The following is a 26,421-nucleotide window of genomic DNA, read 5'->3' as shown; positions in this document are numbered from 1 at the left end:
CTGTCTGCCGGTTTCGTTTCTTCTGCTTCTACCTTCAGTTACGTAGTTATATCAAATTCCTTAGTGGGTTCACTTTCTGTGTGAATGAGTATCCTAATGCACATGGATGGCATTTTTAAGAAACAGTCTCAGAAACGCAAGTTTGTTTTTAAATAGTATTTATTTTACAAAAGACAGAAGCTCAGTAAAGAAAGCACATTTTGAATACAAAAAACATGTCGGCAGTATACATGCAGTTAAAAAAAATATTTTTTATTAATATTATTTGACTTAATAATATTAAAACCCACCACCATGAGGTTCCTCTTACTGTTATACTGGACTGTTCAGTAGACAAACAGCTGGAAACTAAGGCTTTGATAGATTTCTGCTTTTCTCTCTTTGTTAATCCCTCAACAACACATCAAGAATACACCCAACTGCTCTTCAAGACGCCTTATTTCTCTTTCTACAGCGCTCCAGTGACTTTGTGGCAATTCTGTAGCAATGCTGGAACTTCAAGCTTCACAGAATAGATTGTTCTGCTAAACCTTTCCTAAAGTCACTGCGATATTGTAGTGGCACATTGTCAGGTGAACGATAGCAAATGAAATGGAAATCCATTGACTTCAAGCATGGTTACGCACAATAATTATTCATTAATGGATGGGAATATCCTTTTTTAGGGATTAGTTCACTTTTCATCAAAATTAGTAATTAAGTTACAGTAGTAACTAAAAAACTCTTTGCAGAGAGCTTAAGACTGTGTAGCCCTAATTAATTTCTTCTTAGGGCACCATTATATCTGGATGCTATAAACTGTAATGAACCAACAGTTCAATGACACAGACCGCCATATTGTGTTCTCTACATAATGGAAAATGTAATAGTAAACTGAGGCAGTGAGACGACTGAATGTTTGTTTTTATTTACCTCATCTGTGTATAACTGTACCAGGAGATGGCGACTACATTTTCTGAATGTTGCAGGCTAATTTGTATAGATTTTGGTACTTAGAATATCTTTTTGGATAAATAGTTTAATAATTTTAATTAAAAACGTAATTATTTTCAACAAGAAATAGCTTTGTGAAAATTATATTATACAAATAACTTGCTAAAAAAAAAAAAAAAATCAAAAAAGGGAAGGGTTTCATGTGAAGTTTTAATTTTAATTTGAAACTAACATTGGTAAATCCCTTTGAAAAATAAACAATCAAATACAACATCATCAAAAACTTGTAATTACATGTGAAAATAGAAGAGGTAGCTTCAAAGAAACTTATTGTGCATTTTTTTTTAGAAAACTTTTTTTTTTTGCAAAAAAGTTGAAAGTATAAAAAAAATGAAAACATACATTTTCAGTCACTGTGTGATAAAGAAACATACGCAAGAAATAACAAAAATACAGGAGATGTTAATGGCTGAACAGACAGGACACAAGTCTGACTATTCCTGTTTTAAGGATATTTTATTGTTTTATTCCCAGTACAGGAATCTACAATTAAAGGTAAATACAATATAAAATAAGCATAGCAAAAGGAAATCATGCAAGCAGAAGAAATCCGGTTCCAGCGATGTTTTTACACGTCACCTGATGCTATGATAATCACAAAACTAAGAAACAGTCTTTGCAAATGAAACATCGAACAGCTTGTCCAACATATCCTAAATATGACCTGGAAAAGAAAAATGACCTCAGTAGCCGCACCTGACAAAACAGAAAATATCTGCTCACAAAGCTCTAGGGAATAAAGCAACGTCAGGGTTAAACTTTATGCAGATCTAATTTTCATCTTATACAAGTGCCTAGTGTATGGCTAAGAATCCTTACCCTGCAAGGAGCTCATAGATCTCTGTTTTAACTGCCTAGAGCAAAGAAAATCAAACAAAAAAAAGAGACAAATTTTGCTAACAAGATGCCCAAGATAAATGCATTTATTGCAATCCATACGCAGATCAGGGCAATGCAGCACTTAATGTATACTGTGCATTTATTGCAATCCATACGCAGATCAGGGCAATGCAGCACTTAATGTATACTGTGCATTTATTGCAATCCATACGCAGATCAGGGCAATGCAGCACTTAATGTATACTGTGCATTTATTGCAATCCATACGCAGATCAGGGCAATGCAGCACTTAATGTATACTGTGCATTTATTGCAATCCATACGCTGATCAGGGCAATGCAGCACTTAATGTATATTGTACATTTAATGTATGTATTCCATACTCATAAAAGGGCAATGCAGCACTTAATGTATACTGTACATTTAATGTATTCCATACGCAGATCAGGGCAATGCAGCACTTAATATATACTGTACATGTAATGTATGTAATTCCATACTCATAAAAGGGCAATGCAGCACTAAATGTATACTGTGCATTTAATGTATGTATTCCATGCGCAGGCAAGGGCAATGCAGCACTGAACTAATGTATACTGCGCATTTAATGTATGTAATTCCATACGCGGACAAGGGCAATGCAGCACTTAATATATACTGTGCATTTAATGTATCCCATACGCAATCAAGGGCAATGCAGCACTTAATATATACTGTGCATTTAATGTATTCCATACGCAGATCAGGGCAAAGCAGCACTTAATGTATACTGTACATTTAATGTATTCCATACTCATAAAAGGGCAATGCAGCACTTAATGTATACTGTGCATTTAATGTATTCCATACGCAGATCAGGGCAAAGCAGCACTTAATGTATACTGTGCATTTAATGTATTCCATACTCATAAAAGGGCAATGCAGCACTTAATGTATACTGTGCATTTAATGCATTCCATATGCAGCTCAGGGCAATGCAGCACTTAATGTATACTGCGCATTTAATGTATGTATCCCATACGCAATCAAGGGCAATGCAGCACTTAATATATACTGTGCATTTAATGTATGTATTTCCATACAGAGACAAGGGCAATGCAGCACTAAATGTATACTGTGCATTTAATGTATGTATTCCATACGCAGGCAAGGGCAATGCAGCACTGAACTAATGTATACTGTGCATTTAATGTATTCCATATGCAAACAAGGGCAATGTAGCACTTATTATATACTGTGCATTTAACGTATTCCATACGCAGACAAGGGCAATGCAGCACTAAATGTATACTGTGCATTTAATGTATTCCATACTCAGATAAGGGCAATGCAGCACTAAATGTATACTGTGCATTTAATGTATGTATTCCATACGCAGGCAAGGGCAATGCAGCACTGAACTAATGTATAGTGTGCATTTAATATATTCCATTCGCAAACAAGGGCAATGTAGCACTTAATATATACTGTGCATTTAACGTATTCCATACGCAGATCAGGGCAATGCAGCACTGAACTAATGTATACTGTGCATTTAATGAATATTTCATACACAGATCAGGGCAATGCAGCACTCAACTGCTAATGTTTACTGTGCCTTTAGAAAGCAACATTAAACCCCTTTAAGAGAAAGGCATTTCTGAAGTCATGCAGGGCACTAGTCTTTGTGTAGTTAGCGCCCAGCTTGTGCACTCTGCTAAACAGGTACTTACCTGACTTACACGGTAATATCCACAATTCAAATATATTTGGTGCGGTTTAATGCTCGCTCTGCCAGCTGCCCGCTCTTGTCTGTGATCTTATCCCAGTCCGTCTGACCAACTACAAAACCAATCGCTCTTTTACGGTCTGCATCTTTCTTTTCTTCAAGGTCGGCCCATCTCACCTATCAAGTAGAAACATTTTGTTTGTTGTACTGAACAAATAGTGCCAATTACAGACAATACAGCAAACAGAACAAGAGCTGCAGTTTACAGAGAGGTGTGCTGGAGTCAGGAGTAGCATCATGAACCAGGGCTTAGGCCTCAATAACACTGTACAGTAATATAATAATTAGATACTGTGTCTATGAGGTGGCAATGCTGCATGACACCAATGCTCATACACTATGTAAACCCAATGCAGATTATTGTCTTCATATCAGCAAGCAGGTGATAAAAGCTACACAGTCAATATGTTACATTAAGGTCCTTACCCTTTTCTTGCCAGGCTGGGATTCCCGGGAGTCATAGTCATCGGGAAGCTGTAGATAATCCTCCAAGCAGCCGCCCACTGACTCCCAGTCACGCTTTCGTTTGCTTGTGTTTAATCCATCCAGCTTATCTGGGAAAATAGAAAACCGTAGCAGGTTATCATTAATGGTCTAATCATCCACCATCATCAATAAATTCACTTCTGGTGCTGAACATCCCTTGTAGACTCTGCAGCAGCTTTATGGTAAGTGGGATCCCCTAATGCCATGTTTGATGAGCACACAAAACAGTGTACTGTTTGCACAGAGGTTTAACCAAGCTATACTTATGGTTAGCAAGTCTAGAAGTGAAAGTCTAGCCAAGTGTTGTGAGATGCCCAAGAGCAGAACAGTGTGCTAGTGTAAGTACTCTTGCGTAAACATGGGCGCACAGCTCATTATAATACAGAACAGGATTTGATTTTACAACTTTAGAACAAAGATTAGTTTAAGGAGTAGAGAGTGTTTTATCACAAATATTACTCACTACGATTGTATTATGAAATAAAACAAAGATTACTACTTAATATACAAAATAAGAATAATCATGTCACATATACAACCAGCAATTTTTCTAATAAACCATGTAACTAACTATACAACGTATGTGATGTAATACTGACAGAAGACAAGTTTTATGTGTAGTATGTAACTATACAACGTATGTGATGTAATACTGACTGAAGACAGGTTTTATGTATAGTATGTAACTATACAACGTATGTGATGTAATACTGACAGAAGACAAGTTGTATGTGCAGTAACTATACAACGTATGTGATGTAATACTGACAGAAGACAAGTTGTATGTGCAGTAACTATACAACGTATGTGATGTAATACTGACTGAAGACAGGTTTTATGTATAGTATGTAACTATACAACGTATGTGATGTAATACTGACAGAAGACAAGTTGTATGTGCAGTAACTATACAACGTATGTGATGTAATACTGACAGAAGACAAGTTTTATGTGCAGTATGAAACTATACAACGTATGTGATGTAATACTGACAGAAGACAAGTTGTATGTGCAGTAACTATACAACGTATGTGATGTAATACTGACAGAAGACAAGTTTTATGTGTAGTATGAAACTATACAACGTATGTGATGTAATACTGACAGAAGACAAGTTGTATGTGCAGTATGAAACTATACAACGTATGTGATGTAATACTGACAGAAGACAAGTTGTATGTGCAGTAACTATACAACGTATGTGATGTAATACTGACAGAAGACAAGTTTTATGTGTAGTATGAAACTATACAACGTATGTGATGTAATACTGACAGAAGACAAGTTGTATGTGCAGTATGAAACTATACAACGTATGTGATGTAATACTGACAGAAGACAAGTTTTATGTGTAGTATGAAACTATACAACGTATGTGATGTAATACTGACAGAAGACAAGTTGTATGTGCAGTAACTATACAACGTATGTGATGTAATACTGACAGAAGACAAGTTTTATGTGTAGTATGAAACTATACAACGTATGTGATGTAATACTGACAGAAGAAAAAATGGGGTTTATTTAGCAGCGCTAATAAAAGCTTGGAAATGATGATGCCAATCTAACTAATGTATTATACAATCTTGTTTATTTAAAAACTCTTATAACACATAAAAACAACAGCAAATGCTATTCCTAATTAATAAAAGGACGTCTCCCTTATACAACACTTATAAAAACAGACTAGAACCATATATTTATAAACCCTAGAATTCCAGGTATAAAAGAATTAATTCTATAGATAACATATGGTAAGCAACAAATTGGTGAAATGAATATTTAAAAGGCACAAATGTATCAATCTTAATGTATATACATTAAGATTGATACATTTGTGCCTTTTAAATATGCAATTCACCAATTTGTTGCTTACCATATGTTATCTATAGAATTAATTCTTTTATACCTGGAATTCTAGGGTTTATAAATATATGGTTCTAGTCTGTTTTTATAAGTGTTGTATAAGGGAGACGTCCTTTTATTAATTAGGAATAGCATTTGCTGTTGTTTTTATGTGTTATAAGAGTTTTTAAATAAACAAGATTGTATAATACATTAGTTAGATTGGCATCATCATTTCCAAGCTTTTATTAGCGCTGCTAAATAAACCCCATTTTTTCCCTCTTATCCACAATTTAGTTCTCTTTGAGGGAAGAACTTTTATAGCAGCAGGAATCCACCTTTAGGCGCTCCTATCACACTACACAGTAATACTGACAGAAGACAGGTTTTATGTGCAGTATGTAACTATACAACGTATGTGATGTAATACAGACAGAAGACAAGTTTTATGTGCAGTATGTAACTATACAATGTATGTGATGTAATACTGACAGAAGACAAGTTTTATGTGCAGTATGTAACTATACAATGTATGTGATGTAATACTGACAGAAGACAAGTTTTATGTGCAGTATGTAACTATACGTGTATGATGTAATACTGACAGAAGACAAGTTTTATGTGCAGTATGTAACTATACAACGTATGTGATGTAATACTGACAGAAGACAAGTTTTATGTGCAGTATGTAACTATACGTGTATGATGTAATACTGACAGAAGACAAGTTTTATGTGCAGTATGCAACTATACAACGTATGTGATGTAATACTGACAGAAGACAAGTTTTATGTGCAGTATGTAACTATACGTGTATGATGTAATACTGACAGAAGACAGGTTTTAAGTGCAGTATGTAACTATACGTGTATGATGTAATACTGACAGAAGACAAGTTTTATGTGCAGTATGTAACTATACGTGTATGATGTAATACTGACAGAAGACAAGTTTTATGTGCAGTATGTAACTATACAACGTATGTGATGTAATACTGACAGAAGACAAGTTTTATGTGCAGTATGTAACTATACGTGTATGATGTAATACTGACAGAAGACAGGTTTTATGTGCAGTATGCAACTATACAACGTATGTGATGTAATACTGACAGAAGACAAGTTGTATGTGCAGTATGTAACTATACGTGTATGATGTAATACTGACAGAAGACAAGTTTTATGTGCAGTATGTAACTATACAATGTATGTGATGTAATACTGACAGAAGACAAGTTTTATGTGCAGTATGTAACTATACAATGTATGTGATGTAATACTGACAGAAGACAAGTTGTATGTGCAGTAGGTAACTATACAATGTATGTGATGTAATACTGACAGAAGACAAGTTGTATGTGCAGTATGTAACTATACGTGTATGATGTAATACTGACAGAAGACAAGTTTTATGTGCAGTATGTAACTATACAATGTATGTGATGTAATACTGACAGAAGACAAGTTTTATGTGCAGTATGTAACTATACAATGTATGTGATGTAATACTGACAGAAGACAAGTTGTATGTGCAGTAGGTAACTATACAATGTATGTGATGTAATACTGACAGAAGACAAGTTGTATGTGCAGTAGGTAACTATACAACGTATGTGATGTAATACTGACAGAAGACAAGTTTTATGTGCAGTATGTAACTATACAACTGACAAGTTAATTAAGCACAACAAATTAATTTTGATGTAATGTTTTTTAAGAGCAAAAAGTGTTTGCAGCAGATATAAATTAATTTTGAAAGCTTCTCTTGTCACACATTATTATAAGAATAAAGTATACTGCAATTATTATGTAGGGAGAAATACTAGATATGTACGCTGATAAAGCTACAAATAAAGACTTCGCCATTTCAGCTCTTGTTTTGAGAGCTGCATTTAGTACGAACATGGGAAGTAGTCAGGGCTACTGGACATAGACATAAAGTAAATGCAGCACAACACTAACGCTTGATTGATACTAAGAACTCATAATATTTAGTGACACAATAGTTATGACTGTTAAGGCGCATATGTACATGTTGCGTATGGCCTGCAGTCCCATACACAAACAGCGCTAGAAGGTGGCGGTTTCACAAATTAAAATAAGTCATCGCCGATACAAAACGCCACCGACAGTTTTCTAACAAGAGCAGTTTTGGACGTGGGTGAGAAGTGCATGAACACAATATTTTTGAAAACACTTAAAATATGAATTATTTTTACTAGAAAAACTTTTGCCAATACAACTATATAGCAAATATGTTTCTATTAAACACTGACAATTATTCACATTTCAGTTTTGACTATAATGATCTTTTTAATGTAAAGTCCTCCATCCAAAAGAGATGTGGAAAAGTGTTGACTATATTCTGTTCCTTCCGGAGCTGTATTTATTCTTTTATACAGATCTGCGTGTGTCGCACTATTAAATGCTGTTACCGAGGGATATATTCAGCTATTTGTTTATACAGATCTGTGTGTGTCGCACTATTAAATGCTGTTACTGAGGGATATATTCAGCTATTTGTTTATACAGATCTGTGTGTGTCGCACTACTAAATGCTGTTACTGAGGGATATATTCAGCTATTCCTTTATACAGATCTGCGTGTGTCGCACTATTAAATGCTGTTACCGAGGGATATATTCAGCTATTTGTTTATACAGATCTGTGTGTGTCGCACTATTAAATGCTGTTACCGAGGGATATATTCAGCTATTCCTTTATACAGATCTGTGTGTGTTGCACTATTAAATGCTGTTACCGAGGGATATATTCAGCTATTTGTTTATACAGATGTGTGTCGCACTATTAAAATGCTGTTACAGAGGGATATATTCAGCTATTTGTTTATACAGATGTGTGTGTCGCACTATTAAATGCTGTTACCGAGGGATATATTCAGCTATTTGTTTATACAGATGTGTGTGTCGCACTATTAAATGCTGTTACCGAGCGATATATTCAGCTATTTGTTTATACAGATGTATGTGTCGCACTATTAAATGCTGTTACCGAGGGATATATTCAGCTATTTGTTTATACAGATGTGTGTGTCGCACTATTAAATGCTGTTACCAAGGGATATATTCAGCTATTTGTTTATACAGATGTGTGTGTCGCACTATTAAATGCTGTTACCGAGGGATATATTCAGCTATTCCTTTATACAGATGTGTGTGTCGCACTATTAAATGCTGTTACCGAGGGATATATTCAGCTATTTGTTTATACAGATCTGTGTGTGTCGCACTATTAAATGCTGTTACCGAGGGATATATTCAGCTATTCCTTTATACAGATCTGTGTGTGTCGCACTATTAAATGCTGTTACCGAGGGATATATTCAGCTATTCCTTTATACAGATCTGTGTGTGTCGCACTATTAAATACTGTTAACTAGGGATATATTCAGCTATTCCTTTATACAGATCTACGTGTGTCGCACTATTAAATGCTGTTACCGAGGGATATATTCAGCTATTCCTTTATACAGATCTGTGTGTGTCGCACTACTAAATGCTGTTACCAAGGGATATATTCAGCTATTTGTTTATACAGATTGTGTGTGTCGCACTACTAAATGCTGTTACCGAGGGATATATTCAGCTATTTGTTTATACAGATGTGTGTGTCGCACTACTAAATGCTGTTACTGAGGGATATATTCAGCTATTCCTTTATACAGATCTGTGTGTGTCGCACTATTAAATGCTGTTACCGAGGGATATATTCAGCTATTTGTTTATACAGATGTGTGTGTCGCACTACTAAATGCTGTTACTGAGGGATATATTCAGCTATTCCTTTATACAGATCTGTGTGTGTCGCACTACTAAATGCTGTTACTGAGGGATATATTCAGCTATTCCTTTATACAGATCTGTGTGTATCGCACTATTAAATGCCGTTATCGAGGGATATATTCAGCTATTCCTTTATACAGATCTGTGTGTGTCACACTATTAAATGCTGTTGCCAAGGGATATATTCAGCTATTTGTTTATACAGATGTGTGTGTCACACTATTAAATGCTGTTGCCAAGGGATATATTCAGCTATTTGTTTATACAGATCTGTGTGTGTCGCACTATTAAATGCTGTTACCGAGGGATATATTCAGCTATTCCTTTATACAGATCTGTGTGTGTCGCACTATTAAATGCTGTTACCGAGGGATATATTCAGCTATTCCTTTATACAGATCTGTGTGTGTCGCACTATTAAATGCCGTTATCGAGGGATATATTCAGCTATTTGTTTATACAGATGTGTGTGTCGCACTACTAAATGCTGTTACTGAGGGATATATTCAGCTATTCCTTTATACAGATCTGTGTGTGTCGCACTATTAAATGCCGTTATCGAGGGATATATTCAGCTATTTGTTTATACAGATGTGTGTGTCAAACTATTAAATGCTGTTGCCAAGGGATATATTCAGCTATTTGTTTATACAGATGTGTGTGTCGCACTATTAAATGCTGTTACCGAGGGATATATTCAGCTATTTGTTTATACAGATGTGTGTGTCGCACTATTAAATGCTGTTACCAAGGGATATATTCAGCTATTTGTTTATACAGATGTGTGTGTCGCACTATTAAATGCTGTTACCGAGGGATATATTCAGCTATTTGTTTATACAGATGTGTGTGTCGCACTATTAAATGCTGTTACCAAGGGATATATTCAGCTATTCCTTTATACAGATCTGCGTGTGTCGCACTATTAAATGCTGTTACCAAGGGATATATTCAGCTATTCCTTTATACAGATCTGTGTGTGTCGCACTACTAAATGCTGTTACCAAGGGATATATTCAGCTATTCCTTTATACAGATCTGTGTGTGTCGCACTACTAAATGCTGTTACCAAGGGATATATTCAGCTATTTGTTTATACAGATCTGTGTGTGTCGCACTACTAAATGCTGTTACCAAGGGATATATTCAGCTATTTGTTTATACAGATGAATGTTTTTAAAAATAATAAACTCTTGATTGAAGAATCTAATCTAACACCTCACTTTACCTCTTCCTATCACTAACGTAGGCAAAGAGAATGACTGGGGTGGGAAGGAAGGGAGGAGCTATTTAACAGCTCTGCTGTGGTGCTCTTTGCCTCCTCCTGCTGACCAGGAGTTGAATATCCCGCAAGTAAGGATGATGATCCGTGGACTCATCGTGTGTTTTTTTAATGACTTGTTATAGCAGCTATAGAGTATAAAATGTGAGAAATTGCATTTTCAGGTTTATTTGTGTATATGAAGTAGCTGGTTTTGTGCTTTGAAACCACAGCCTATTAAAATGGGTTGAGCATGCAGGTAATAGATCTCATTATGTTATCTCTGTATGTACACAGATTTGCTTCCTTATCTTATATTGGTCTGTAAACTTAAGCTAAATACTTAGAAAATTAAAACATTTAATTAACTATTCTGCGCCCCACTGGGAGTGTAATTTCTTCGGCTGGCTGTGTTTACTTAGGCTTGTCAATAGCGTAGACTGCAGTATAGAAACTTTCAGTATAGGTGGGGATACCACAGGTTTAATCAGCTATTACAAAATGCAGAAAAAGGAGTAAAGGAGCTACCTGTAAACAATTTAATACAATCCAGCAGGTAAAAATGATCATTGGGAACAATTTAAAGGGGAGAAAAATTTCCCTGTAAATATTTAATGAAATTATCAGAACTAGTTCCATAAGATTCCCTGCTGACCACCTATCATCAAGTTTTAAAGGGGCAATATGTTAAATCATTAAAAAAAAAAAACTTACTGAACTATAAATCACTTGGCTATGTAAATTAAAAGGGACAGTCAAATAGGGTATGCGATTTTAAACAACTTTCCAATTTACTTTTATAATCAATTTTGCTTTGTTCTCTTGGTATTCTTAGTTGAAAGCCAAACCTAGGAGGTTTTTATGCTAATTTCTTAGACCTTGAGGGCCGCCTCTAATCTAAATGCATTTAGATAGTTTTTCAAAACTAGAGGGCATTAGTTCAGGTGTTTCATATAGATAACATTGAGCTCATGCACGTGAATTTACCATGGAGACAGCTCTGATTGGCTAAAATGCAAATCTGTCAAAAACTGAAATAAGGGGGCAGTCTGCTGAGGCTTAGATACAAGGTAATTAGAGGTAAAACGTGTATAATTATAACTGTGTTGGTTATGCAAAACTGTGGACTTGTTGTTTTAAAAGATAGATAATCCCTTAATTACCAACAAATCTGGTATTGACTGTCCCTTTAATGCAGCATACCTCCCTCTTTTTTTAACTGTAGTTTTAATAGTTTCTTTACATGTGAGTCTTTAACAAAACAGTTGCGAAACACGCGTCAGACATTCTCACTGCCCCCCTCTATGACTGTGTCGCTTAGTTATTGTGGTGGTACTTGAACCCTTCAATTAATTTTCTATAGTAGATGCAGCATGGGGATACCCAGCTTTTTTTTAGTAATTGACCAGGAGTACTGTGAAAGTCCTAGATAGGCCATTTGGCTAATGAGTTAGTAATAGGGACCTTTTGCACTCTCAGTACTCTGGCCAATAGGGATAATCACCTTTTTGGTGCTGATCTAATTGTTCTTTATATAGTATTGGGTTCTCTTTTGATATGTTTTGATGGTAATACTCACATAGGGGGGCAGGCATGTCTATATGTTTATTTACCTATGCACTTCTCCATAGTGTAGATTATTAATAACACGCTCCCATATTATATCCATATCCATATTAATGCTCCCTTTTCTTTCCTCTTATTTTGAACATGTCTTTATAAGCTTGCTGTTTTTTGCTTTTGTAACTTCCACCTATACTGACAATTCTAATACTTCAGTATTAATAGAAAAGCTATGTAAGCAAAAGGCAATGGCAGTAATCAACCTCTGAAAGCCCAGCTCATTTGAAAGGGTGTTCATGCAACATGTTTGAATACAACGAATGCCTGATGAGTACATTGTCCCTTTAAAGTGTTGGTAAATCCTGGCGTTTTTAAACACTAGGATTTACCCTAACTAGAAATAAAATGGAGTTTCATTGATCACTTATTTAAAAAATGGAGCTAAAATCACCCTGTCTGAAGTCAGAGACTCTGGCCGCCCACAGCACTCTTCTCTCAATGAGGTGCAATTTCCACCTCTAAACCAATAGCCTTGCTTGTCATCTGACAATGTTCTGCTTGCTGACTTTAGCGAGCTGCCATGGTAGACAGGGTGAGTTTAGTACCAATGAAACTAGTTGATTTACCATCACTAAGTTTGTTCCTTTGAAGGGAAACAGAAGGTACAGGTACTACAGCGCTCCCAATGGAGGAGTGAATATTCATCTGTTAAGTCTAGATCAGGTGCTAAAAACATACACCACATTACCCAGAGTTACAGCACATCACCTTCACCTAGAAGCCCATGGCTGTTCTGTTTAGGGGCTGCAAGGCTTGGGAGCTGCCAGTTTTATACCATACCATTTTCATAGTTTAAATGATCCATCAAATCAGTATAACTCCAGATAGACATAATATGGAAATACAATGTGAAAGTTATTTCAGTCTGGTAATGAACGCGATTTGCGCATGTTCAACAAATTATATAGGATTTTTTTTTAAATACTACACATGCATGAACAATAATTACATTAAAAAACAAAACACCATTTTTATGCTTCATCTGTCTAGACCTACTGTTAATTTTTAAAAGCAAAGCTAGAAAAACACAACTACTCCTACGCATGTGAAAAAGAACCAGTCTAGTGATGCTGGTTTATACTTACAGGGAGATTTACTTCTAATCAACGTACTAAGAAGCAAAAGCCAATTCAAATCATTGTTTAAATCAAACTAAGTTAACGCACAGCAAGAAATCAATAGCATAACAGCTGATCACATTTGCTTTTTTCGTTACTGATGTGTGTGGATGTGTGCGTGTATATATATATTCGTTACTGATGTGTGCGTGTATATATATATATATATATATATTCGTTACTGATGTGTGTGGATGTGTGCGTGTATATATATATTCATTACTGATGTGTGTGGATGTGTGCGTGTATATATATATATATATATATATATATTCGTTACTGATGTGTGTGGATGTGTGCGTGTATATATATATATATATATATATATATATATTCGTTACTGATGTGTGTGGATGTGTGCGTGTATATATATATTCGTTACTGATGTGTGTGGATGTGTGCGTGTATATATATATTCGTTACTGATGTGTGTGGATGTGTGCGTGTATATATATATATATTCATTACTGATGTGTGTGGAAGTGTGCGTGTATATATATATTCATTACTGATGTGTGTGGATGTGTGCGTGTATATATATATATATATTCATTACTGATGTGTGTGGAAGTGTGCGTGTATATATATATATTCATTACTGATGTGTGTGGATGTGTGTGTGTATATATATATATATTCGTTACTGATGTGTGTGGATGTGTGCGTGTATATATATATATTCATTACTGATGTGTGTGGATGTGTGCGTGTATATATATATTTGTTACTGATGTGTGTGGATGTGTGCGTGTATATATATATTCATTACTGATGTGTGTGGATGTGTGCGTGTATATATATATTCATTACTGATGTGTGTGGATGTGTGCGTGTATATATATATTCATTACTGATGTGTGTGGATGTGTGCGTGTATATATATATTCATTACTGATGTGTGTGGATGTGTGCGTGTATATATATATATATATATTCATTACTGATGTGTGTGGATGTGTGCGTGTATATATATATATATTCATTACTGATGTGTGTGGATGTGTGCGTGTATATATATATATTTGTTACTGATGTGTGTGGATGTGTGCGTGTATATATATATATATTCGTTACTGATGTGTGTGGATGTGTGCGTGTATATATATATATTTGTTACTGATGTGTGTGGATGTGTGCGTGTATATATATATTCGTTACTGATGTGTGTGGATGTGTGCGTGTATATATATATTCATTACTGATGTGTGTGGATGTGTGCGTGTATATATATATTCATTACTGATGTGTGTGGATGTGTGCGTGTATATATATATATATTCATTACTGATGTGTGTGGATGTGTGCGTGTATATATATATATATATTCATTACTGATGTGTGTGGATGTGTGCGTGTATATATATATATTTGTTACTGATGTGTGTGGATGTGTGCGTGTATATATATATATTCATTACTGATGTGTGTGGATGTGTGCGTGTATATATATATTCATTACTGATGTGTGTGGATGTGTGCGTGTATATATATATTCATTACTGATGTGTGTGGATGTGTGCGTGTATATATATATATATTCATTACTGATGTGTGTGGATGTGTGCGTGTATATATATATATATTCGTTACTGATGTGTGTGGATGTGTGCGTGTATATATATATTCATTACTGATGTGTGTGGAAGTGTGCGTGTATATATATATTCATTACTGATGTGTGTGGATGTGTGCGTGTATATATATATTCATTACTGATGTGTGTGGATGTGTGCGTGTATATATATATATATTCATTACTGATGTGTGTGGATGTGTGCGTGTATATATATATATATTCATTACTGATGTGTGTGGAAGTGTGCGTGTATATATATATTCATTACTGATGTGTGTGGATGTGTGCGTGTATATATATATTCATTACTGATGTGTGTGGATGTGTGCGTGTATATATATATATATATTCATTACTGATGTGTGTGGATGTGTGCGTGTATATATATATATTCGTTACTGATGTGTGTGGATGTGTGTGTGTATATATATATTCATTACAAAGCAAATCTAAACTATTAGATACAGTTTTATCATTTTAACATTACTGTGATGAACAATTTATTACTGTATTTTTTTTTCTTTGTTTTAAATGTGCGTTGAGACATTTCCTGTTAAGTGATGCTGTGTAGTTTTATTTTTTTTAGTACATTTTACTTTAATGCAAATAGTCACATGGTTTAAATAGTCTATATATATATATATATATATATATATATATATATATATATATATATATATATATATATATATATATATATATATATATATATAGATATATATATATATAGTCTCTGTAAATCTTTGGAAAAACTGGGACTTATATATTTATTTCAAACGTGTTTTACAGCGTTTCTTGACCATGACAAAGTCACGTACAGATTGATGAAACGGGTAGTGGCTGTGGACTAACAGTGGTTGTGATGTAGAGGCTTCACTAAATACCTTTTATGTTGTCAATAATAAATAAAGTTTATAGGATGATATATGGAAACTGGAGGTTCTAATACATAGTGAATAACAAGATTTTGGCAGATTGGCTAACACCATGATGCTTGCAGGTAGCGCAGTACCTTTGAGTGCTTAGGTGGTACCGCCCTACCTACTACCTGTGGATGCATTTGCTGAGGAATTCCGTTACACTACATTTAAGTGATGCCTTAATTGCTTTGCAATATCCATGAGTCTCTGGCTAGTGGGACAGGTTACTATAAGGCAGGGAAGAATTAAGAGATACATCTCCTTCCCAACATTCGCACAACTCTTCTATTTCTCATTGTTTTTAAGATTTATCAATAATGTGTATTTTTTAGATACTGCTTATTATTTATCTCACACTTCTTTTTTGTAGTAATTCACATAGTGTTTAAATTCCACACAGTGTAATAGTTTAAATCCGTGGTTTAGCACAATGATTTTGTTGTGTGTTATGAGTTTACGAGTGCCAGTATTGTCCTTTTACAATATAATACTGTTGTAATCAGTTCAGATGTTATGAAAGCAAATATTAAAATCACCACTATTAACAATATTGGTCAGACAAACATTCATAAGAAATATCTATATTAATGGAGGTAAAAAACAGTCATAAAACAAATCCAAAATATAGCTTCAGGGAAAGTTACTGGAAACACAAACATTTAAATAAAACAAAAAAAGCATCAGATTTACAAAAACATTCTCCCCATATTTACTGTAAGTGAAATTAATACACCAGTAAATTATTATGTAGCTACAATTACAAATGGTTAATTTTGTTTGCACTAATACGGCACAGGGTTAAAGGAATATTTTATCTAACACTTTAAACATATTTACATGGCAATATTATAATGTGACGTCGGGTTACTTATTTGTAGTTCTATATATATATATATAGCTGTCATGGAGCAGTGATCTGGCCGCTATTAGATTAACTACATACTGTTTATAATGCTACCATGACAACTATTATTTTTTAATAACGTAACTGATTTACAAAGCACAGTAAAACACTATTGCAATACATCTTCATTTAAAATAGACTGAAGAGCATTTTGTTAACAGCATTTCCAGGATTTGCTATTTCAATGCAGCAGAGGGACACACTCCTTAAAACCCCACTTTCCCTGCCGCAGCTAAACAGAGCCTGATATAAATGATCTTTTGCAACCGGGTCAGATAACGCACAACCTCCAGAATTACAGGAAAGCCAGGCAAAATAAGTACTGTGTTTTTTTACCATCCCTAAATATTGCACTCCATGCTGAGCTTAATCTCCCTTTAAAAAAAAAAACACATTTTAAATTTATCCAACAATAAATTAGACAAACAATCCTGCCTGATAGTGATCATTTCTGGTTTATTTTCATTTTTAGGTCCTATACAAGAACATAAGAAATGACAAGTGCTGATGTTTCATTATAACAAATGATGCATAAAACGTCAGAATGGAGTACACACCTGCATGAGTCAGATGTTTTAGTCATCGTCAATCATGTGACCAGTTCTGTGTGCGCTGATGTTAAACAACCCTAAGCGCAGCAGCAAATGTACATGGTTAGTTTATTTCCTTAAACTCTAAATTCCCTTAGATGGACACAAAGCACTAAATACATTTCATGCTCCTCCCTCTCATTATGGGTACACTGTAGGTTTCTAAAGGGGAGGAGCTTCCCACTTACATACAGGTCAGCACTAGCGTGTAGCGACAGCTAGATAACAACATGACGATACCCATGACTAGAAGGAGGAGCTACACACGTGCACACAGGTCAGCGACAGCTAGATTACAACACGGCGGTACCCATGTCTAGAGGGAGGAGCTATACATGTGCATACAGGTCAGTACTTTCGTGTAGCGACAGCTAGATTACAACACGGCGGTACCCATGTCTAGAGGGAGGAGCTACACACGTGCACACAGGTCAGCAACAGCTAGATTACAACACAGCGGTACCCATGACTAGAGGGAGGAGCTACACACGTGCATACAGGTCGGCGACCGCTAGATTACAACACGGCGGTACCCATGACTAGAGGGAGGAGCTACACATGTGCATACAGGTCAGTACTTTCGTGTAGCGACAGCTAGATTACAACACGGCAGTACCCATGTCTAGAGGGAGGAGCTACACACGTGCACACAGGTCAGCAACAGCTAGATTACAACACAGCGGTACCCATGACTAGAGGGAGGAGCTACACACGTGCATACAGGTCGGCGACAGCTAGATTACAACACGGCGGTACCCATGTCTAGAGGGAGGAGCTACACACGTGCATACAGGTCGGCGACCGCTAGATTACAACACGGCGGTACCCATGACTAGAGGGAGGAGCTATACATGTGCATACAGGTCAGTACTGTCGTGTAGCGACAGCTAGATAACAACATGACGATACCCATGACTAGAGGGAGGAGTTACACACGTGCACACAGGTCAGCGACAGCTAGATTACAACACGGCGGTACCCATGTCTAGAGGGAGGAGCTACACACGTGTATACAGGTCAGTACTTTCGTGTAGCGACAGCTAGATTACAACACGGCGGTACCCATGTCTAGAGGGAGGAGCTACACACGTGCATACAGGTCAGCGACAGCTAGATTACAACATGGCGGTACCCATGTCTAGAGGGAGGAGCTACACACGTGCATACAGGTCGGCGACCGCTAGATTACAACACGGCGGTACCCATGACTAGAGGGAGGAGCTACACATGTGCATACAGGTCAGTACTTTCGTGTAGCGACAGCTAGATTACAACACGGCGGTACCCATGTCTAGAGGGAGGAGTTACACACGTGCATACAGGTCAGCGACAGCTAGATTACAACACGGCAGTACCCATGACTAGAGGGAGGAGCTACACACGTGCATACAGGTCAGTGACAGCTAGATTACAACACGGCGGTACCCATGACTAGAGGGAGGAGCTACACACGTGTATACAGGTCAGCGACAGCTAGATTACAACACGGCGGTACCCATGACTAGAGGAAGGAGCTACACACGTGCATACAGGTCAGCGACAGCTAGATTACAACACGGCGGTACCCATGACTAGAGGGAGGAGTTACACACGTGTATACAGGTCAGCGACAGCTAGATTAGAACACGGCGGTACCCATGACTAGAGGGAGGCGCTACACACGTGCATACAGGTCAGCGACAGCTAGATTACAACACGGCGGTACCCATGTCTAGAGGGAGGAGCTATACATGCACATACAGGTCAGCGACAGCTAGATTACAACACGGCGGTACCCATGTCTAGAGGGAGGAGCTATACATGCACATACAGGTCAGCGACAGCTAGATTACAACACGGCGGTACCCATGTCTAGAGGGAGGAGCTACACACATGCATATAGGTCAGCGACAGCTAGATTACAAAATGGTGACACCCATGTCTAGAGGGAAGAGCTACACAAGTGCATACAGGTCAGCACTGGCGTGTAGCGACCGCTAGATAGCAACATGCCGGTACCCATGTCTAGAGGGGGGAGCTACACACATGCATACAGGTCAGCGACAGCTGGATTACAAAATCGCGGCACCCATGACTAGAAGGAGGTGGGGAATAACCTCAATACTATACTTATAAAATGTATTCAGTGTTTAATTCAGCATAAAAACTGTTGTGCAGAGTAAAGAGTGTACACTACACCTCTGTGCAGAATATTATAGTGATGGGACGCCTATGAACAAGAGGAGATGATTGGTAGCTAAACACTGTACATATGGGCAGATCATAAAACTAATTTGTAAAATCAAGCTGAAGCAATTTAGGTCAGATAGAAAAAGAAACCCCTGTGCTTTGTGTATTGTGAAAAGCAAAAGAGAAGTGTCAGGTTTAGACGACAGTGATAAGGATGGCTCAGGGTGCAGAGCTGGAAAAAAAACGTACCCGCTAGCGATAGGAGCTACAAAAAGCTAATTATTAATGACAGTTTGTTTAATGAAACGTTTACAACATACTAAATGTTGGCTTCTGCCGAGTAACTTGGCACCTTGACTGGTTTACACGTGTTTGTCTAGGACAGTACTAAATAGTCGTCACATATGGCAAATGCGCAATATGACATCACTAGCCATAGGCTGAGGACAAAAGTAAAAAAACATCTGAACAACAACCCTTTGCCCCCAGAGTGATTAGGATTTGTTTATATAACAAGCCATCATGTGTATAACACTATAGAACTATGCAGGAGAAAACTGAATTTTTCATTCACAGATTTGTAGCATAAATTACAAACTTGACATTTAATACTAATTGATTTTAGATTGTCAAACATTTTCTTTATTGTACAATACAGAATGTCATTAACCCCTTAACAACAGATGCCGTACCCTGGCTGTGTCCTGGGAAGTTACAGTGAGGGTCTTGCTGACCATGGAGAAAAAGCATTATACAGGTCACCCAGGCTATCGATATGAAGGAAAGGGCGTCCCTGAGATTGCATGCTTGTCAGTGGGGTGCTTCCATTACATTAAACACACACTGTGTACAGAATCTATCTAATGCTGTTGCTGGATGCCTGCATGTGAGACTATCCAGCAACAGTACAGTAAAATGACTATTACTGAATTTACAATAACTGACAGCCAGTCAGTGACTGCATACTTAGAGCCTAGATACTGGCATGCTGCAATGCTTGCTGGTATCAGGCTCACTGGGCTGCTACTAGATTCCTAAAAAGTGAGTCAGTCCAGCAATGAGCAAGTGTCCCATGGTCATGTAATCACTGACAGCGATATATATATATATATATATATATATATATATTCTATAATGTGTGCATATATATATATATATATAAAAAAAATTATGTGTGTATGTATATGTGTATGTATGTGTATATATATATATATATATATATATATATATATATATATATTATACATTTTATTTTAATAGTCTAGATTTTATATTTTTATTTTAACAAAGTGTGTCTTTTGTTATCCCTGTTTTATTTTATACTTTTGTGTAGCAGTTTTGGATTGGGTGACCACTATTCAGCTTACAGTACACAAGCAGAGCAAACAGTGTTAAACTCATGATTCCATCTTTGTCGTATTTGGCCTATATTTGCTATAAATTAATTGAAAACCTAGATATATGAGGTATTCTTAAATCAAGACAACATAATGAATCTATTTGGATGTATTTTTCTTTTCTTTGATAAATTGTAAATAAAATGTTTTATTCCCCAACCATTTTTCAGTTTTAAATTCCTATTTATTTTTACCTTATGAATCACAAGAAAGCCCTTTTGTATAATATGTATGGGTGCACTTAATAAGAGGGTAGATATTTATGGCGAAACAAACACTGAGCAAAATGTCGGAATTACCTCTGTCATTTAGGTACAGAACCTGGCCGGAAAAAAACACAAACAAAAACACAAAAACAAACTGTCCTTAAGGAGATAAAGGACCTCTAAAATCAAAATTCCATTATTCAGATAGAGAACACAATTTTAAACAACAAACATGCACAATGTGCAAGATTCACAGTATATACGGATATTCATTTTCTGATTGGCTGATGGCTGTCACATGATGCAGTGGGAAGGAAAATGAAACTAACTGAAATTTGTCAGAAACAAAACTATTACTTATGAGAAATACAAATTAAGTGCTTTTGATTAGTCTATTTAGGCATTTATTGATATTCTACTGTTTAGTTTTATAGAGATGTTTGGTTGTTATAAGGGTTAACATTTTTAAATTAAAAGTTGTTAAATATGTTACTCGCTAATTACATATATGGCTACAGTTATACAGTTTTAGATGATTGCTTTTTCCTTATTGTGAATGTCGAAGCAACGCGTTTTAGGCCATCACTTTCTACTCTGCCAGAGTGATATTTGCGGTCTGTTCACCTCCCAAAATAACCGTGACAAAAGTGCATGCGGCTGCACGCTAAGTATCGTCATGACATCAGCACCTAGCGCTCTTTATCACTATATTCTACATTTCATACAAAGCTACACTAATATATATTATAGAAATCTGATAAAAGTAAAATGTTTTCATTGTTTTAGGAGATCATAACTGAGCAATTACTGAACTATTAATACTTTCGCATCTGGTGCAGTTGGTTTTGTGTAGTAACTATTTAAATTGTACATTTCTATGCTCTATTAATTTGAAAGTAGACTAAAGAAACAGTGTACAGTAAACTCTCAATTAACCGGCATCCATGGGGATTGGTAGATTCCTGTATTTCTGGTTGCCTAACTAGTTCTATAACCCAGGTTTTACTATAAACGCTGTATTAACTTGATATTTAAATACATACAAGGGTTAGTGCAGCAGAAAAGAGTCCTGAGACATTCATTACTGTGCCTGTCTATTGGTCTATCTACAATATCCGGACTGTTTGTTTGTTATAGAGCACATTTATGTTCCCGGTTACTTGATTTCCGGATAACAGTCTGCTGTATAACTTATCGTACAAAATAAGCATTAACTTTTATTTTACAAACCGCACAAGGTTGATGCACTTCATAAAATAACTTCATACAGGTCTCATAACACAAAAGAAGCAACCTACCTAAATATACATTTGATAAATAAAATATAAAAATCACAGAAATAATAAATGAACTGACAAAAAATAATTTACTTTCCTTATCGAGTCAATTATGTTTTGTTCCTTTACTGGATGACAAACTATGCAAATCAAATCTGCAAATGGACATCTGATACAATTATTTGTTACCACCTATATCTGAAGGTCTTAAAACAACTACTGGCCATCCGTTTAAAAGGTTTAGCAATTAACACAGTCTATCGACATGTGGCTCCGAACGATTCTGCCCTGGCACAAGTAGTAAATGACAGAAGTTAATGATCCTTAATACATTGAAATGCCTCTCAAAGATGTAATCATATAATACTTGCACAGCTTTTGTGTAACATTCGATACCTGTACAAGCCGTTGAGAAGTGAAGTAGCAGGAGGAAATTTGTAACCGTGTTGCTCCTCTGGCGTCTGACGTCACAGGTGACACTCGCTGTGATTACCAGTCTGGTGCAGCGGTTATGGTCTACAGTTATACTGCGATTCCTCCTTAGAGAATCCTGCCCTTAGTGCAATTTGCACGCAGGAAAAAAGGAGAATAAAATCAAAGCAGGATAAAAAGTTAACCCTGGCTTAAAGTCCAATATCTGAGACTTAAATGAAAATATTGAGATTAACACAACATATGCCACTAATTTCGACGCATCTGTTGGGTTAACCATCACACGTCAAAAGTAGTGGCATATGTTGTGTTAATCACAATAATTTCTTTCAAGTCTCAGATATTGGATTTTTAACCCGGGTTAACTTTTTATCCTGCTTTGATTTTATACAGACTTTCTCCTTTTTTCCTGCATGCAAATTGCACTAAGGGCAGGATTCTCTAAGGAGGAATCACAGTATAACTGTTGAATTTGGAATACACGTTTATCCATAACCGCTGCATCGGACTGGTAATCACAGCGAGCGTCAACCGTGATGTCAGATGCCATCGGTCACATGGGGTATGCACGCACACATGATCCTGCGCCATATGCACGCACACATGATCCCACCAGCCCTGCCCCAATGCCAGACATAAAATCTGACACAATGTCCTGCACACCAGGAACACAGTTAAAAAAATCAAAATGAAACTTGCACGATTCAGATAGAGCATGTTATCTTAAGACACTTTTAAATTCACTAAAGGTACTTAGTATCCATTGTAGAAAAAGAATATGTACATATTCTACACTAGTGGGAGCTAGCTGGTGATTGGAGTCTGCACACATTTGTCTCATGGGGTAGGCTAACTAGATGTGCTCAGCTAGCTCTCAGTAGTGTGTTGCTGCTCCTTTAGCAAAGGATATCAAGGGAATGAAGAACATTTGCAATGTTACACATTAGCCTGAGCACTATTTCCTGTAATGTAGTTCTCCAGGCAGGTGCACGCTACCTATCGAGATATCCCTTTAAAAAAGCAAATTGTATTCTCTATCTGAATAATGAAAGAAAAAAAATGTGAATTTCATGTCCCTTTAAGGTCATCACAGAAGCCATAGTTTGTCTCCATGTACCCAAACTGTCACCTTGGTGCCCACACTGCGCTTGGTCAGCTCTCTCCCGTGTTTATAGAAAATTCTTCTGTGTGCATTTTAGTTGTCAATTAAAAAGTATTAAACTACCAGTTTCTCAGAAACCCATTAAACACAAAACTATTACCAGCTTATGTTTATTAAACATTACTTGCATTAAAGTATAAAGTGTTTATTGAGGAGGAGTTATAGTGGTCGATTTATCAAGCTGCGGCGGACATATATACGCCCGTCTGCCGCAGCTCGCCTCTGGCGGGCTGAATTCCCTTGGCAGAAATGAGCATTGCACACAAGAACTATTTTGCGATTGCGTGCAATCCCGCCCCGTGCCCTCGCACAGCCAATCACACGCGGGCAGGAGCTGTCAATCTCCCTGGTCAGACAAGGCCAGGGAGATTGAAATTCGCCACCTTAGAGGTGGCGAAAAGTTAGGAAAGCAGTGGTCTGATAAGAGCCACTTGTTAAATACGGACTGCAGGTTTCTCTTGTGATAACCTACAGTCGTAGGGGGTCGAAAGGCTTGCGAAGCCTTTGATAAATTGACCACATAGTGTGATGTTTATGCACAGTGGCTACTTTGTCAGATTTGTACCTATTCCTTACTGAATATCTAAGTTGGATGAGCACAGGTTAATCTGTATTTATGTACAGATGCTGTGACTGCTGTATCACATATCATTTGCCTTTTTAACATATAGCGCTTACAGCGGCAGGATCTGACTTGGGCTTGGTACTAGTTGTCACTTGCTATAATGGCAACAATTGACAAGAAATGACAGACAGTTAGAGCCTACAGCAGACATGAAGGGGTATGTGCACCCTACAATTGGTGAACTGTGCTCGGACAACAATGCATTATGATCCATGTAAGTACACATTCACTCTGATTAGGTATTGGAAAGTCAACGCTTCCTGCCTGCTTATATTTATTGCACGCCATTTGGGCTACTCTTAATATGTTTGCTTGAGCAAAGATGACAATGTCCCTTTGATGAAAAAAGGCAGCATCAGAGCAATACAATTGTTAAAAACATACTCCGCTTAGAGGTGAATTATATGAAAAGCAAGCGTTTCTAATTCCCACCTAGGATTTATAATAACTATAATAGCTATAATGGTCAATTCCTGCATGACATTGTACCAACGTTGTGGCTCTGCACGACACAGCACATCAGTGGTGGCTCTGCACGACACATAAGTGGTGGCTCTGCACAGCACATCAGTGGTGGCTCTGCGGCTCTGCACAGCACATCAGTGGTGGCTCTGCACGACACATCAGTGGTGGCTCTGCACGACACATCAGTGGTGGCTCTGCACAGCACATCAGTGGTGGCTCTGCACAGCACATCAGTGGTGGCTCTGCACAGCACATCAGTGGTGGCTCTGCACAACACAGCACATCAGTGGTGGCTCTGCACAACACAGCACATCAGTGGTGGCCCTGCACGACACAGCACATCAGTGGTGGCTCTGCACGACACAGCACATCAGTGGTGGCTCTGCACGACACAGCACATCAGTGGTGGCTCTGCACGACACAGCACATCAGTGGTGGCTCTGCACGACACAGCACATCAGTGGTGGCTCTGCACGACACAGCACATCAGTGGTGGCTCTGCACGACACAGCACATCAGTGGTGGCTCTGCACGACACAGCACATCAGTGGTGGCTCTGCACGACACAGCACATCAGTGGTGGCTCTGCACGACACAGCACATCAGTGGTGGCTCTGCACGACACAGCACATCAGTGGTGGCCCTGCATAACACAGCACATCAGTAGTGGCCCTGCACAACACAGCACATCAGTGGTGGCTCTGCACGACACAGCACATCAGTGGTGGCTCTGCACGACACAGCACATCAGTGGTGGCTCTGCACGACACAGCACATCAGTGGTGGCTCTGCACGACACAGCACATCAGTGGTGGCTCTGCACGACACAGCACATCAGTGGTGGCTCTGCACGACACAGCACATCAGTGGTGGCTCTGCACGACACATCAGTGGTGGCTCTGCACAGCACATCAGTGGTGGCTCTGCACAGCACATCAGTGGTGGCTCTGCGGCTCTGCACAG

General features: G+C 37.3%; 1 protein-coding gene across 2 annotated transcripts in view; it reads right to left on the bottom strand.

Annotated features, from left to right (window-relative positions):
* Positions 1–1,430: 1,430 nt before the first annotated feature.
* Positions 1,431–26,421, bottom strand: part of YLPM1 (YLP motif containing 1) — a 127,498-nt gene continuing 102,507 nt past the window's right edge. Inside the window, exons 19-21 of one of the 2 annotated variants that reach the window (XM_053697190.1) lie at positions 4,028–4,155; positions 3,546–3,718; positions 1,431–1,657 (exon numbers count right to left, since the gene is read on the bottom strand). In XM_053697190.1, coding sequence (XP_053553165.1) covers positions 3,572–3,718; positions 4,028–4,155 — 275 coding nt within the window. In that variant the 3' untranslated portion in view covers positions 1,431–1,657; positions 3,546–3,571. The remainder of the gene's footprint in view (positions 1,658–3,545; positions 3,719–4,027; positions 4,156–26,421) is intronic. The other variant, XM_053697191.1, reaches the window with a different exon arrangement.

This window comes from Bombina bombina, chromosome 1 (genome assembly GCF_027579735.1).
Source record: "Bombina bombina isolate aBomBom1 chromosome 1, aBomBom1.pri, whole genome shotgun sequence".
Taxonomy (NCBI): Eukaryota; Metazoa; Chordata; class Amphibia; order Anura; family Bombinatoridae; genus Bombina; species Bombina bombina.
The sequence above is the reverse complement of the archived record's forward strand: the minus strand, read 5'-3'. Positions and strand labels throughout refer to the sequence as shown.